Source organism: Lepisosteus oculatus, chromosome 4 (genome assembly GCF_040954835.1).
Source record: "Lepisosteus oculatus isolate fLepOcu1 chromosome 4, fLepOcu1.hap2, whole genome shotgun sequence".
In the NCBI taxonomy this organism is placed as follows: domain Eukaryota; kingdom Metazoa; phylum Chordata; class Actinopteri; order Semionotiformes; family Lepisosteidae; genus Lepisosteus; species Lepisosteus oculatus.
Genome location: NC_090699.1, coordinates 4,836,520 through 4,851,998, shown reverse-complemented (window position 1 = coordinate 4,851,998; position 15,479 = coordinate 4,836,520). Strand labels below are relative to the sequence as shown.

Sequence of the window (15,479 nt, the reverse complement as noted above, 5' to 3'; positions counted from 1 at the left end):
CGTAAATGAGTCACTGCAGAGCTGCAAATTGCAATATGAACCTTACAAGGAGATGCTCTCCTTACTGCCACAGTCAGCCATTTCACAGCTCTAAGGATGTCATAGGGTGAGTCACCCTGGGCTATGTTATTTGTCCCTATGTGAACGATCAGTAATATATCCTCTGTCAGGGCCTGGAGGTGGTACAGGTGCTGGTGGGCACTACGCTGCAGTGTTGTGCCAAAGTGCAGCCACACCTGCTCTGCTGGCGTCAGTTTTTCCAGGCCCCGCAACATAGAGTCGCTGAGGACATACACTTTCTTTGGACCTGATGGGGGAAAAAAGGCATTATCACAGCTACATCATAAGATAAACCATAAAAGTTTTTAAACTGTAAATGAACAGCAAACATATTCAATGAATAACAATGAACAATGAATAATCATGTGAATGTTTTAAGAAATTATAACTAACAAGTAACTATATACAGTGCTGGAAACCAGCTATCAGAAGGCATGGGGAAGTTACATCAGCAGTTGCACAGAGAGGAGTAATTTCGTATTGCTGGCTCCAGCGATCAGCCTTTTGACCTCCCTGGCACATCAGCATCCATAATCTGCATGTTTTCCAATTCATTTACCCCCTAGGTATCTACAAATACAGATATCTTAAGACGCTGGCTCCAGAGATCTGCTTTTCACCAGCCTCCCGGGCGCATCAGCATCAGCTACAAGATGGTTTCCTATTCGTGTTCCTCAAGATTATCTGCATCTGTCACACAGTGTAACATTAGCAACTGCTCAGAACCTAAAAAACCTAAGCAACAATCCTCACCTCATTATCAATGTGATCATCTAACAATGGATACTCAATTATGCCACGAACTTCATCATCACCCTCCTCTACATAATCCACAACAAACAAGTCTCCTGTTCTATTTACACGGACTACCCTGCCTGGCCACCAACATTCACCCCCATCTTCGCTACTCACAAATGTGCTCTATTTTCTTGCCTACAAAGTCCTTTGCACAAACAGGAAGCAATTCTAAATAACTATCCATGTAATCTTTCCACAAAGCAAACCACCACATTTTTCTAAATCCATATTTTATTTTAAAAATATTCTCCTGGCCATCTAGTCTCATTTCAGCGACCGTGCCCTTGTACCACACCTTTCTACCTTCTCGTCAAAAGCATGTCTAACTGTCTTTCCTAACAAGTGTTCTGGTTGAATTAACATAGGAATTCTTCATCTTTCCATACCGACCCTTTTTCTACCTAGATCTCTAGCCTTAAAATGCTGCTTAACAGCCTCCTTTAAAAACTCTGCCTTTTCTTCAACAATATGTTCTGATGGTGCCAAACAATAATCTTTTTCTTCTCTAGATGTACCTGGGATTTCCTCTGGCCTGCAGACAACACTTTTTAAATTCCCATTCAGCTGTTCTAGACTAAGCCTTTTCCCATCCTTTGAAAAATTGAAAACTCCATTTTCATTTTTCATTCCTATTACAAATCTCCTAAACCTCAACTGTGCTGTAACTGCAGGAAGCTACTTGTCCTCATCTAAATTCCTCAGTTGCTCGTCTATTTCTTCCTCACTGTTCCAAAGTCCCCCCTACTTTCCTATCTCTACTGCTAGTGCTTCTTTTGTCTTTATATCTCGTTTCCTTTTCTATCTTTTTTTCCTTCTTCTCTCTAAGTGTCTGCAACCTGGCATCTGTTATCCTAGCCATCCTCTCACAAAACACAGCCCTCTGCTCTTGAACTGATACTCTAGCTTGAGATAAAACTCCAGAATCTAGTTTTTCAAGCCACTGCCAAGACCTGTTCTCCTTAAACATGATCAAACCCTCGACAGCTATTGCTGTTGCTCTGGCCTTAACTTGAAGTAAATTGTCAAAGATTCCGAAATCCCTCTCACAGCTTACATTCGTCTTGGGATCTGTTCCTGTGGCCAGCAGAGGAATCCTACTCCATTGGGCCCCTGAGCTGAGCAAGGCCCTTAGCCCTAGCTGTTCCAGGGGTGCTGTATAAATGGCTGACACTGCACTCTGACCCCCAGCTTCTCTCTCTGTCTGCGTCTCTCAGGGAGAGCAAGCTGGGGTCTGTGAAAAGACAAATTCCTAATGCTAGAAATTATATATGGCTAAAAAGGTGATTTTATCTTACTTCAGAATTCGGCAGCTGGAATCCTGCCGACATCTCGTGCGAATGATCACTTTATACCTGTGCCAGAGCAAGTCCTTGCACTCGACTGACCTCCCTGACCTCTCACCCCCGACTCTCCCTGCTCTCTCTGCAGGGCGACTCTGGGGGCCCCCTGGTCTGTCAGAAGGGCAAGAATAGCCCCTGGATCCAGGCCGGGATCGTCAGCTTCGGGCTCCGCTGTGCCGTCCCGCTGTCCCCCGGAATCTACACCCGGGTCTCCAGCTACAGGGCCTGGATAAAGGATCACACAGAGATGTGAGGACAGCGGCCCCTGGCTGGGGGATGTTCATCTCGGGAGTCACAGTACAAATGTCACAATACCCCTAAAGCAGTTTCCCCCTTAAAAAAACATTTTTTCCTAAAATACTGTCTAATCTGCTGGTCAGTAGATCCCAGGACACTCTCAGTAAGAGTAGGGCTGTCCTGACTGCTGGTCAGTAGATCCCAGGACACTGTCAGTAAGAGTAGGGGTGTCCTGACTGCTGGTCAGTACAGATCCCAGGACACTGTCAGTAAGAGTAGGGCTGTCCTGACTGCTGCTCAGTTCAGATTCCAGGACACTGTCAGTAAGAGTAGGGCTGTCCTGACTGCTGGTCAGTACAAGTCCCAGGACACTGTCAGTAAGAGTAGGGGTGTCCTGACTGCTGGTCAGTACAGACCCCAGGACACTGTCAGTAAGAGTAGGGGTGTCCTGACTGCTGGTCAGTACAGACCCCAGGACACTGTCAGTAAGAGTAGGGGTGTCCTGACTGCTGGTCAGTACAGATCCCAGGACACTGTCAGTAAGAGTAGGGCTGCTGGAGTAGTAAGTGTAGTGGACAGTGCTAAAACTTCCAGATGTCCACAAAGCGGAAGAGCATCCAAGCAATTCAGAAGTTCAAGAGAGGTTATGGCTTTAATGACCTCTTGGCACTGCAGGTGAGTTCTTACCTACTATTTGTAACTGCAATTCTATTCAAGGCTTTAACAATTAAACTGAAGCTGATTACTTTCCTAAAGAACATATTTTCCTCTGACCTTTGAACTACAAAACCTCTCCTACAGAATTCTTTTTCAGCCCCCCAAAAGTCCCTTCCCTTTCAACTTACTTCCTTCAATGTATCCCAAATAGATTCCAATCTGTAAACAAAGGCACTAGGACTGTCTTTGCCAAGGCCTTATACTGTATACACAAGCTAGTGAAAGGGCCAGTGGAAAACCTCTGTGAGCCATCACCCCCGTGAAACTGTCAGTTGGCCCTCTGGTGCCACACAGCTTCCTGGTATTTGTAGTTCTGGCTTGTAGTCTTCAGCTCTAGTTGCCCATCCAGGAAGTCATGGTTTCTATGAATCAACAGCTCCAGGAAACAGCGAGAGCAGCGAGAGGCAGAGAGGGGAATCCTGAATCCTGCTGAATCAGGGCTGCGGTCTGGTTTCTCAACCGCGGGCCGTTGGCAGGGGACCGAGGGAGCCAATCTCTCCTTTGTGAAACGTTGCCAGATTTGTGGTCGATAACGGATTGGTTTCTTCAGCACAGCTTGTGCAAACCTCTTGCAGCTTCAGAAGAAAAAAAACCCTTAAATTACAACTTTGTGAAATCGTGAGCCAGGATTCTTTTAAATATTTCTGCTGCTGTTGATACTAACAATCACACTGAAAATATTTGTTGTAACAGAACGAATAAGGTTCTTGATCCCGAGATGAAGTAAAACTGATGAGTTTATTGCATGCAAGGAACAATAAAGCCGAAGTCTTGTTTCCCGCAAGAAACAACAAAACCGAAGTATTGTTCACCGTACTGGTACCAACTTTTGGGTTATATAGTGTTTTCTTCTCCGTTTCTGACGTCACTCGGTCTGATGGTAAAGAGGGGGGTTCATGGTATTTGGCCAGTTTACGATGTTCTGGACAAATGGTCAGTTTAAGATTACACCCAGGGGGGTTCCTAGCTTGCATCTGCAATCCTTATCAGTGAACCCCCTTTCCTGCCATAAACCCCAGCTTGTGACTTAGAAGTCTAAACCCCCTACAGAAAGGATTAAATTCAAACCCCTGTCTTCACATCTTTCTTCATATTTAAACCTAGAATACTAGAATCTACAGCTGGTAAAACTATAGAAATATAGATGGATGACAATACTTATATTAATCTTCATGCAAAAACCGATATTAATAATGATACTGATATTAATACTGATTGTGGTACTAATGCAGGGACTAATACTGATACCAAAATTGATACTAACACTAACACAGAAACTAATTAATAATTATAATTGCTTACACTTATATAGCGCTTTTCTGGAGTCTCCACTCAACGCGTTTTACAGGTAATGGGGACTCCCCTCCACCACCACCAGTGTGTAGCCCCACCGGGATGATGCGACGGCAGCCATAGTGCACCAGAATGCTCACAACACACCAACTATCAGTGGGGAGGAGAGCAGAGTGATGAAGCCAGTTCAGAGATGGGGATTATTAGGAGGCCATGACTGGTAAGGGCCAATGGGAAATTTGGGGAGGATGCTTGGATTACACCCATACTCTTTTCGAGAAACACCCTGGGATTTTTAGTGACCACAGAGGGTTAGAACTTCGGTTTTACGTCTTATCCGAAGAACAGCACCTTTTTACAATCTAGTGTCCCCATCACTATACTGGGGCATTAGGACCCACACAGACCACAGGGTGAGCGCCTCCTGGTGGCCCCACTAACACCTCTTCCAGCAGCAGCCTCAGCTTTCCCAGGAGTCTCCTCTCCAGGTACTGACCAGCCTCACACTGCTGAGCTCCAGTGGGCTGCCAGTGCTGTGCTGCAGAGTGATATAGCTGCTGATAAACTATAGAAACTAATACTACAATTGATACTAGTACTGATACTAACACTGATAATACTTTTAATACTGCTAATACTAATGCTAAAATGCTAATGATCTCCCTTCTTATATAAATTGGGTGCCCAAAAGATAATGGAAATCTGTCTCCCTCTTCTAAAAATGCATCTGCAAATTTGGGGAGTATGTCTTTAGTCTGAGGATTCCCCCCAAAATTTGGAATTATCCATCTATTTTCTCAGCTCTACATCTGCTTCTGGGTTGCGGGGGGGCAGAGCCTATCCCATCAGGCAGAGAGTCCAGTCCATCATGGGGCAGCACACAGACACAGACATGAGCACAGGGGGCCAGTTAGCTCAAAGTCACTTAGTCTCCCGGGATATCTCTGGGCTGCTGGAGGAAAGTGGACCTCCAGGAGGTAACTCAAGCAAACACAAGAAGACCTCCACACACACAGCACCCCAGAACCTGAGCCCACAGCCCCAGCTCTGTGAGGACATTCTCACCACTGCACCACTGATGCCGAACACGTTTTTCTATCTATGGTTTATTAACAAATGATTAAGTAATGGCTGCAGCCTGACAAGGGGCAGAGTAGCTTGTGCAAGATGACCAGATGTGTGGTTTAAGGACGGAAATGCGCCCAGTCATTAACGAACTCATTCCCCCAACGGGCAGTGAGGCAACGCCAGAAGGGGGGAAGAGGGGAACAGCCTCTCGAGAAATTCTTATTGATCACCCCTGAGTTGAGTCGAATTCACAACCCCCCCCCCACTACACCTTAAAAAAGACGTTGAGTTAGTCATGATTTAATCATGAGTGCAATAACATTTAACTTTTAACGTTAATGATAGCGAAAGGCAGGAGAAACTGCACAATTAAAGGTCTGTGCTTATCCAGCGCATGACGACCATGTCTTATTGCTGCTCCAAACATATATGACTGTGCTTTGGATTCCAGTCTGTAGGGATTTTACTAATAAAAGAGAAATTAAAAAATTAAAATTAGATACCTTCACAGTGTGAAGTGACCCAGACTGTGATCATGAGCAGGCAGAGAGGAAAGCTGCTAAGTTACTCCTATACTCTGGAAATGCCATACTCTTATACCCCCAGACTCCAATAGTCCCATATTCCTATCATCCTGTACTCCCATGTGCCTATACCCTCATTTTCCCATACTCCTGAATTCCATACTTCCAGACTCCCATACAGCTTTAATCCCAAACTCTCATACTCCCATTCTCCAGTATTCCTATATTCCAAAACTCCTATAATTCTGTACTTCCACACTCCCATATGCCTATACTCCCATATTATTATACTCTCTTACTTCTATACTCCTATAATTCCATACTCTACTTCACCCCATAGCATCACTGTCCGACACTCCTAGACTCCCAAAATCCCAGACTCCTGTGCTCCCATACTCCTACTCTCCCATATTGCAATGCAATATAGTCCCATGCTCCTGTACTCCCACTCTGCTACAGCCAGTGTAAGGTCAACCCCACAGAAAACACTTCACAATTTAGTAACTGACCAGGGAAGGAGACACCCAGACTGGCCTTAGATCTGACCCCTCAATCAAGCGTATGCACGTACAGACTTCAGATCAGAATATTCATTAAGACAATAAGAAAGCTCGCAACCGAGAAGGAGCCATTTAAAATAATTGGTCCCCATCGGCCCTTGGTATGATCTGAGACGACGAGTGCATTGAAACAGAAAAGGGGGCAGAGTCTTCGCCTGACCTCGCACTCAGGGCTTCAGCTGCAAAGCCTGCCCCGATCTTCCAGACAGGAGGGGTTCAGAGTGCAACCGGAGCATGGGGCCATCCTCGGCTGTCTCTACAGACCCGCTGGGGCTCGAGGGTTTGACTGTGGGTGGGAGCTCCCGCAAGCTCGCGGTTTGAGCTGCAGAACACTGTTCTCCTGCACCAAGGTCCTGTAGCTGGAGACCCGGGTGTAGACCCCAGGGAAGTTGGGCCGAGCGCAACCTCTTCCAAAGCTCACAATCCCAGCCAAGGCCCACTCGTCCTCCTTCTTACAGGCCAGAGGACCTCCAGAGTCTCCCTACAGAGGGAGAATCAGTTAATACATTATTCCTTCTCTTTAAACTCCGTGACTCTGGACTCATGAAGACAGTAACTGGCTCTGTTCAGCCCTGAGAGCCCCAGTCCTTCAGTGCTCTAGTGTCTTCAGTCAGGGGTTAGAGGTCACTGTGAATCTGGACTCATGAAGACAGTAACTGGCTCTGTTCAGCCCTGAGAGAAAGGACAAGTTACAAGTTGAGCCCAGGACAAACCTTGCTCAACTTGTAACTTGCTCAACACCTTAGATGCTACCATCTAGCCTCGTTTAAGAGCAGAGTCCAGGCTCTCCAGCGCAGCAAATAGTCATCAGTATCATAATCTGAGAGTTGTGAGCTCGATACTCATGCAGGACAGCAAAGCACTGTTTGTTTCTTTACACAGGGGGCAGTGGGAGTGTGGAACAAGCAATCCCGCTCTGTCATTGAAGTTAAAACCCTGGCTTTTCTCGAGTTGCAGCTGGAAGAGATCCTTCAATCAGGACAGCAAGAACTTCCTTGCTCAAAGAGTGGTGGAGGTGTGGGACAAGCTGCCCACCCATGTTGTTGAAGCCGATAACCGAGCTTTGTTCAAGAACCAGCTGGGTGAGACATCTAGATTAATTAGCTCCTAACTCCCAGAGGGCCTAGATGGGCAGAAAGGCCTGCTCTAGTTTGTGACCTAGTTTGTGACAGTCTTGTACTCTCACAGCTCCTCCTGCGTCAGTGCAGAACGCAGACAGAGAGGACTGACTGCCAGACCGCAGCCCCCTGACACAATTACGGTATCTGCTATCTATCACTGGTCTGCTCGTCCTGCCCCGAGAGACACCGTTCTCTCAAGAGCAGACCACAGCTCAGCTCAGAGCAGCAGAGTTTCCTGGACTTCAAATCTCACAGAAGGCAGAGGAAAATCACAGTAATGTTGAGCAAGTCCTGGTCACTCAGTGTGATGTCTGTCCTCGTCGGTCAGTGTGATGTCTGTCCTGGTCCCTCAGTGTGATGTCTGTCCTGGTCCCTCAGTGTCCCACCTTTTTCACTAAAAAAAATGAATCAAGGAATCTGAATGCTTGCAGTTTTATTGAGCTGTTGACAGAGTCGCAGGATTACTGATCTCTCACAGCAGGCAGAGTATCAGATTGTTAAAGCAGAGGATGAGGCGACACACCCAGCCAGGTGGGGGTGCTGTCTGCAGGTCAGACACCAGTTTTTTTCTTGATCCAGTTCCTGTAGCTGGAGACCTGAGTGAAGACTGTGGGCTTCAAGGGAGGAGAGCAGTTTGCCTGGCCATAGCTGACCAATCCCACCTGGACCCAGTGACTGGCCTTCTCACAGACCAGGGGACCCCCAGAGTCACCCTGCAGAGAGAGTGATGGAGAGGGAGACAGGGGGAGAGAAGGAGAGAAGCTGTCAGGGGCAAAGAGAGCCAACTAACTCTTCCTTTCTTTTGCTTAACAGTCCCTCAGCCCTGTAGTCTAAAAGCCTCTCTCTCCCTCAGTTCTACATTTCACCATCTTACACCTTTACAGTTCTGTGTTCTATGGTCCAACAGCTTTGTGACCTGATGTCCTACACTCCTGAGTCCTACAGCTCTACAACTTTCAGTCCTACAAGCCTACAGCTCCACTGCCCTCTGATGTACATCTCTACAGCTCTACTGCCCTCTGTCCTACAGCTCTACAGCTCCACTGCTCTCTGTCCTACAGCTCTGCTGCTCTGATGCTGTAGTTCTCTGTCCTAAAGTCCTACTGTGTCTTCAGTTGCCCCTGTGACTCACAGAGCAGCCTCCCACTGCTCCTCTTCCAGCGCAGACCATTCCACCTTTAACCGGCCAGTAATCCTCACACTCTTCCTTCGACAGAACAGGGAGGTTCACGTTGCGCAGAGTCCTGGGCTCTGGAAGGGGAACTGCAGACACAGGACACAATTTTGGGACAATAGATGGCCTGCGTCTTTAAATAATAATAATAATAATAATAATAATAAAAAAGTTTAGTTTATATAGCGCCTTTAAAGGTGGCTTCTCAAAGCGCTTTACAGAACAACGATAAATAAAAAGAATACACAAGACAAAACACAGTTACAACACACAGAGGAGACAGTGGATGGTGGTACGAGGAAAAGCAGAGGGAAACAAGGGAAACTAGGGAAACAACTACCCAGCAGCCCCTGGGATCACCTACCATTGCTGTTGATGTTGCCCTGGCCAGAGAGGCACCTACCCAGCAGCCCCTGGGATCACCTACCGTTGCTGTCCATGTTGCCCCAGCCCACCAGCCAGCAGTTGGAGTTTCTGGTGAAGTCTGTGTGCAGGTTTTGTGGGGCGAGAGGCTTGACGTAGCCATTGAGGGACGCTCTCCCCTCCAGCTCCACCACGGCGATGTCGTTCCCTGTCATGATATCACTGAAGTTCCCGTTAACGATGACATTCCTTATTGAGAAGACCTGCTCATTGTTGCTGGGCTTCGACAGCTGGTAACGGCCCAGAGTCACCTTGGAGTCTCTCAGTCTGTCATGTCTGCAAAAGCAAACAATGAAGCAACAGTCCTGAGAGTGTAACGAACAGTTCTTTCCGGACCCTATGCAGACGACACAGTCCGACGGAGTGGGGAAACACTAGGGAAACGTCATGCAGGAAAACGGGGCTGAAGACAAGGGGGCGTGTCCAAGGTGCGCTGGTGCACGGGGGAGGTGTGGCCGAGGCGAACAATCCGAGAGTAGTCCTTAGGGAAAATCCTAAAACACACGAGAAAGTCCAAAACCAGGAGATCCATCAGAAGAAGGATTAAAAACCACGAAAGCCGGGACGGAACCGGCGGACAGGGAACAGGAAAGGGAACCGAGATTAAAACCTTAACGGGACCAGACGCTTCCAGGTCCTGGACTCGCACGATATAAAATCAGAGCAGAGCCCGGATGAGCGTCAGCGCCTGGCTTTTAAGGTGGGCTGGGAATAGGGAACAGGTGCAGAGAATAAAGCCTTAAGTAAAAGGGCTGGAGCACCCTTAAGGAGGGGGAACTAATATCGTGACAGAGAGAGAGACAGGTAACACTGACAGTCAGGAGAGAGAGACAGCTAGACAGGTAACAGTGCCAGTCAGAAGAGAGAGACAGGTTGCAGTGACAGTCAGGAGAGAGAGAGACAGGTAACAGCGTCAGTCAGGAGAGAGAGAAAGGTAACAGTGACAGTCAGGAGAGAGAGAGAGACAAGTAGCAGTGACAACCCTGAGAGAGAGGAGTAGCAGTATGGGTCATGAGAGAGTGAAACAAGTATCATTGACATACATAAGATATGGAAAAGTAACAGTGACAGTGCTGAGAGAGAGAGACAGGTTACCGTGAAAGTCACAAGAGAGACAGGTGCACAGACAGAAAGGGACAGACAGAGGGACAAACACAAAGACATGCACACACAAATAGGACAGCACAGCCTAAAGGACCAAGGATATGACAGGGAGATTGACAGACCTCCAGTAGAGAGAGAAACAAGAGCAGGTGAAAAGCAAATAACAGACACTAAGGCATGAAATCGGTGAGACACAGACACTCAGGATTGAAATCAGTGAGACACAGAGACTCAGGTGTAAAATCCATGAGACACAGAGACTCATGCATAAAATCAGTGAAACACAGAGACTCAGGCGTGAAATCAGTGCGACACAGAGACTCAGGCATAAAATCCGTGAGACAAAGAGACTCAGGCATGGAATCAGTGAGACACAGACTCAGGTATGAAATCCGTGAGACACAGACACTCACTTGTTAAAGCAGTGGGCCGCAGACAGAACCCAGTGATCACTGATGAGGGTGCCATCGCAGTTTTCAATTCTATTATTAAACCTCACAATTTCAATAAAGGCAATCCAGGGCCACTTTCCCTTCAGTGCCTCCTGACCTCCCACTATAGAGCTCCTGGACAGAAGAGAGCTGGACACTGGAGAGACACAGAGGGGATAATACAGAACAGGCTTGAGACCAGTCATCCAGGACCACTGTCCCTCCTTCACCCCCTGACTGACCTCTATAGAGCTCCTGGACAGAGGAGAGCTGGACACTGGAGAGAGACAGAGGGGTTCATACAGAACTGTCTTGAGATCGGTCATCCAGGACCACTGTCCCTCCTTCACACCCTGACTAACCAGTATAGAGCCCTTGGACAGAGGAGAGCTGGACACAGGAGACAGTGGTCTGTCGTGCTGATTGCAGACAGAATGATTCCAGACTGGGAACATCCAGGTGGTTTTGCTTATTATTAGTGTGATGAGTTTTAACAGAAGCAGGAACAAGAGCAGTAACAGTCAGTAGTAGAATAGCTCTGCTCTTACCTTCAGAGTCCAGGATCAGGATCCCAAACAGCAGCTGCAGGAAAAGCATCTTCACTCTTCTAATGTCTCACTGCAAACAGATGGTCCCTCCTAACTAGTGCTGGACACAGAGGACAGTCCCTCCCTAACTAGTGCTGGACACAGAGGACAGTCCCTCCCTAACTAGTGCTGGACACAGAGGACTGACCCACCCCAACTACTGCAGTAGACAGAAGACGACTCTCCCTCCTGTTGTATCAAACACCCTTGAGGCATTTTATATATATACATACCTTGATACAAACCACTCCCACAGGAAACAAAAGCACACAAAAACAAGTGGGCCCACAGAGTACAGACCACAGAGTCTGAGTCAGCACCTCAGAGAGCTCAGCTGAGAAGACACCCAGAGGACACAGGAGCTGCGAAAACTATTCTCCAGCCCTGGTCTCCAGTCCTTCAGTGCTCTAGTGTCTTCACTCAGGGGTTAAAGGTCACTGTGAGTCTGGACTCATGAAAGTTCATTTTTATTTTTTAGGCTTATCAGGACAAATTCAAACATTTTCCTGCTTCTGACAGCTTTTTGTGTCTTTCAGCTTTGAATTGACCTGTAGACACACAGACCGACCCCTCCAGGACCAACCCCACTTCAGACACAATGACCGGCATCTGGACAGCACTGCTGCAGACACACTGACTGACCCCTCCAGGACCAGGATTGGACAGCCCTTCTACAGACATGCTGACTGACCCCTCCAGGACCAGGACTGGACAGTCCTGCTGCAGACACACTGACTGCAACCTCCAGGACCAGGACTGGACAGCCCTGCTGCAGACACACTGACCCCTCCAGGACCAGGACATGACAGCCCTGCTTCAGACACACTGACTGACCCCTCCAGGACCAGGACTGGACAGCCCTGACCTGGACCGTCTGAGTGATTGCAGACAGATGAGCTGCAGATGTTGGATCTTTCAGGAACACTTTGAGTGCCACAGAGCTGTATGCTCAGACCACACTGCAGTGCTGCTCAGATAATCAGATCATCAGTCTGCTCTTCATCAGCGCGGCATATCAGATCTGATCGCGAAAGAGACATGTCATCAATGCGAGAATGGTACAGAATGATAAGAAGTGACTCAGAACAGAACACAACTGCAAGACCACGAGGAAAGTAGGCCGAGTTCACAGCACCTTGTTATCCAGTGTTGATCTGCAGCAGCTGTCTGAGCAGAGTGGTCTCGCATCAGCCCGTATAGAATTATGTTGTATATAATTTGTATATTGTAACCCATGTAGAATTACTGTCATGCTCATCTCCAAGATCTCGTGAATCAAGTTCCTGAAAGAAAGGTATGGGCTTCAACAAAATGGCTTGGCAGCTTGTTTTACACTCCACCACCCTCTGTGTAAACCCCCCTCCCCCCCAGGCACAGGTGGATGAGGTCCTGAGATTACTAGGTCACAACTCTAATAGGACAGGTCACAGATAGGAGGACAGTGTTCAACTTTCGATATTACCATCATATTCCAGGATCTTATCCAGCCATTTCCTGAATCAGCTTTAACAACATGTCTGGGCAGCCCGAGCCATCCGCTCATCACCTTTGTGTAAAGAACCCCTGCCCCGGACGCAGCTGGATGAGATCCTGAGATGAACAAGTTCTAGTTGATGAACAAGATTCCTTTCGATGGATGAGATCCTGCAATCAGGACAGGAGGCACTTCTTTACACAAAGGGTGGTGGGAGAATGGCACGAGCTGATACCCTGGATTCCGTGGAGACACAGCCGGGTGAGACTCTCAGATCATGTAGCTGCTAACTACTCTGTGGGCTCAGAGGGCCTAAAGGCCTCCTCTCGTTTGCAATCGTCTTGTGTTCCTGCAAACCCGAAGGCCCAGTGTTTCGCCTCAGCTGCAGAAGGATTGCATGTGTCTCTGTTTGTCCCTGGATGTCTCTGTGTGTCTCGGCCAGCCCACTCAGAAACCACGCGGCCCGGATATCTGCTTCACAGATATCTGCTTCACGGTTATACGTCTTTCCTGCTGAGGGTGTCACGATCGCAATCCCTCCTCTTAAGGGTTTCCCAGCTCTTTCGTATTTTAGTTGAGTACACGCACCTGAACCCTGTTCTGTCTCCTTATTTAAGACTTGTGCTCCCGCTATCCTTACCAGTGGGTCCAGGAGAGACCTGGCATCGGCTTCACCATGGCGTCCTGCCCATCTGAGTCCGGGGCTCGGCGTGCCTTGCCTCGTTACCCCGGTTTGACTCCCTGTCCCCGCACCAGATCCCCTTCCGTTTTATTAAGCCTTGTCTTGTTTTGGTCTTGGATGAATCTCCCGGCTCTGGACTCTTGGTCTTCGCCCTGGATTTTCCAGTTGGACTAGTTCGCCATGGCCACACCCCTCCCTGAGCACCCAAGCACCCAAGCACCCAAGCACCCAAGCACCCGAGCACCCGAGCACAGTTAGCCCCCCTCTGTTTGTCAACCTGCCCAGTTCCTCGTTGTCTCCTCCCCATGTCCGTTTCCACTTCCCATTATACCATCTGCACAGGGTCCTGACCAACGCATCGCTACATAGGGTGTATTTATATGGAGAGGGATATAGGCTCCCATTAACCTTGTGGCACCCAGGGTGCAGAGAGATTTAACTGCAGGTTGGATTGTATTTAGTTAGGAGGCAGCTGATCTCTTGTGTGGCCTCTGTAGGTATATTATGAGTTTAGTGCTTAGTAGCAGTCTGGTATTTTCTGGGTGACCTGGGTTTTGGCCTCTGAAATGCCTTGTTTTGAGATACTCTACATAATGTAACGTGTGTGTTGTATGCTATGTGTAGCGTCGTTGGTGTCCTGTCATTGTAATAAATATCTGTTTAACTAAGTGTGCCTGGATAATTACTCCTCTCACCAAAGCTGTGCCAGAGAATAAAGAATTCACGTTTCTGGTTTGTTCTTTCTATGTTCTGGACCGTGAGTAACTCTTCTTAGTGCAATTCTCACTCACTGGACTGATTGTATTGTATGGATTGTATTGTTGTATTATTGTATCATTCGTTACACTGTGTCTGTGTTAAGCTGCTGTTGCATTGCAATTTCCCTCACGGGATCAATAAAGTATCTATCCACACTCTTAATAATTCATACCATTCTCCATGTTCACCCCAATCCTCCCTGATTCCTGTCAGTCCAACAGTGAACCCCTCTTCTCCATGAGCACCCCAATCCTCCCTGATTCCTGTCAGTCCAACAGTGAACCCCATTCTCCAGGTGTACCCCTAACCTCACTGATTCCTGTCAGTCTAACAGTGAACCCTATTCTCTATGTGTACCCCAATCCTCACTGATTACTCTGTGAATAACTTCAGTATCCAGGCCAGGATTTTGAATGCTTGCAGTTTTATTGAGCTGTTGACAGAGTCACAGGATAACTGATCTCTCACAGCAGGCAGAGTATCGAATTGTTAAAGCAGAGGACACACCAGGTGGGGGCACTGTCTGCAGGTTGAATAACAAAGAGTTTTCACACATCCAAGTCTTTACTTCATTAATGTAATTAACTAAAGTGATAATAGAAGATCTGTACGCCGTTCGGAGGCCTATGCCCCCAGTCAGCCCTGGTGCAGCTGGCCTGTTCCTTGGCATCACACTTCATCACCGTTGAACCTGGCAAAGGAACCAGCACACAGCCCTCCTGTCCAGCACCTGTGAGCCCCTCATCATCACTAGAGACAAGATCTCTACTGGAGCCTCTACTGGAGCTCTCACATGCTCTCCTTCCAGACTGGACTCTGGACAAATCCCTTTTCTCCCAAGAGGTCTTAATTAGTCAGGAGGAGGATAATTCTACACACATCTTATCGTAACAGCTCCTTTCCCTCACTCAGGATCTCACAGCCTCACAGGCAGGTAATCAGGAGCTAAACTTCTCCTTCAAGAGAGAGAAGAGCCACATCCTGCAGCCTGTGGACAAGAGGAGCTGGGCTCCAGCTTGATATACCTGTTTCACAGAAAAGTCCCAGAGCTCCTGCGTCCTTGAACACTGATCTGTGCTCGAGCTGCATGATCACAACAACACACCCTGAAGCCACAGCCCAGTTTC

At 47.8% G+C, this 15,479-nt stretch overlaps 1 protein-coding gene across 1 annotated transcript; it reads right to left on the bottom strand.

Annotated features, from left to right (window-relative positions):
- Window positions 1-8,147: 8,147 nt before the first annotated feature.
- On the bottom strand, window positions 8,148-11,654 carry LOC138238103 (tryptase beta-2-like). Its single transcript, XM_069187985.1, has 5 exons — window positions 11,399-11,654; window positions 10,833-11,007; window positions 9,320-9,591; window positions 8,851-8,981; window positions 8,148-8,431 (listed from the first exon to the last, which is right to left on the bottom strand). Exons 1-5 carry the CDS (start codon window positions 11,445-11,447, stop codon window positions 8,270-8,272), a joined length of 789 nt encoding a protein of 262 aa, XP_069044086.1. The 5' UTR covers window positions 11,448-11,654; the 3' UTR covers window positions 8,148-8,269.
- Between the last annotated feature and the right edge of the window lie 3,825 nt (window positions 11,655-15,479).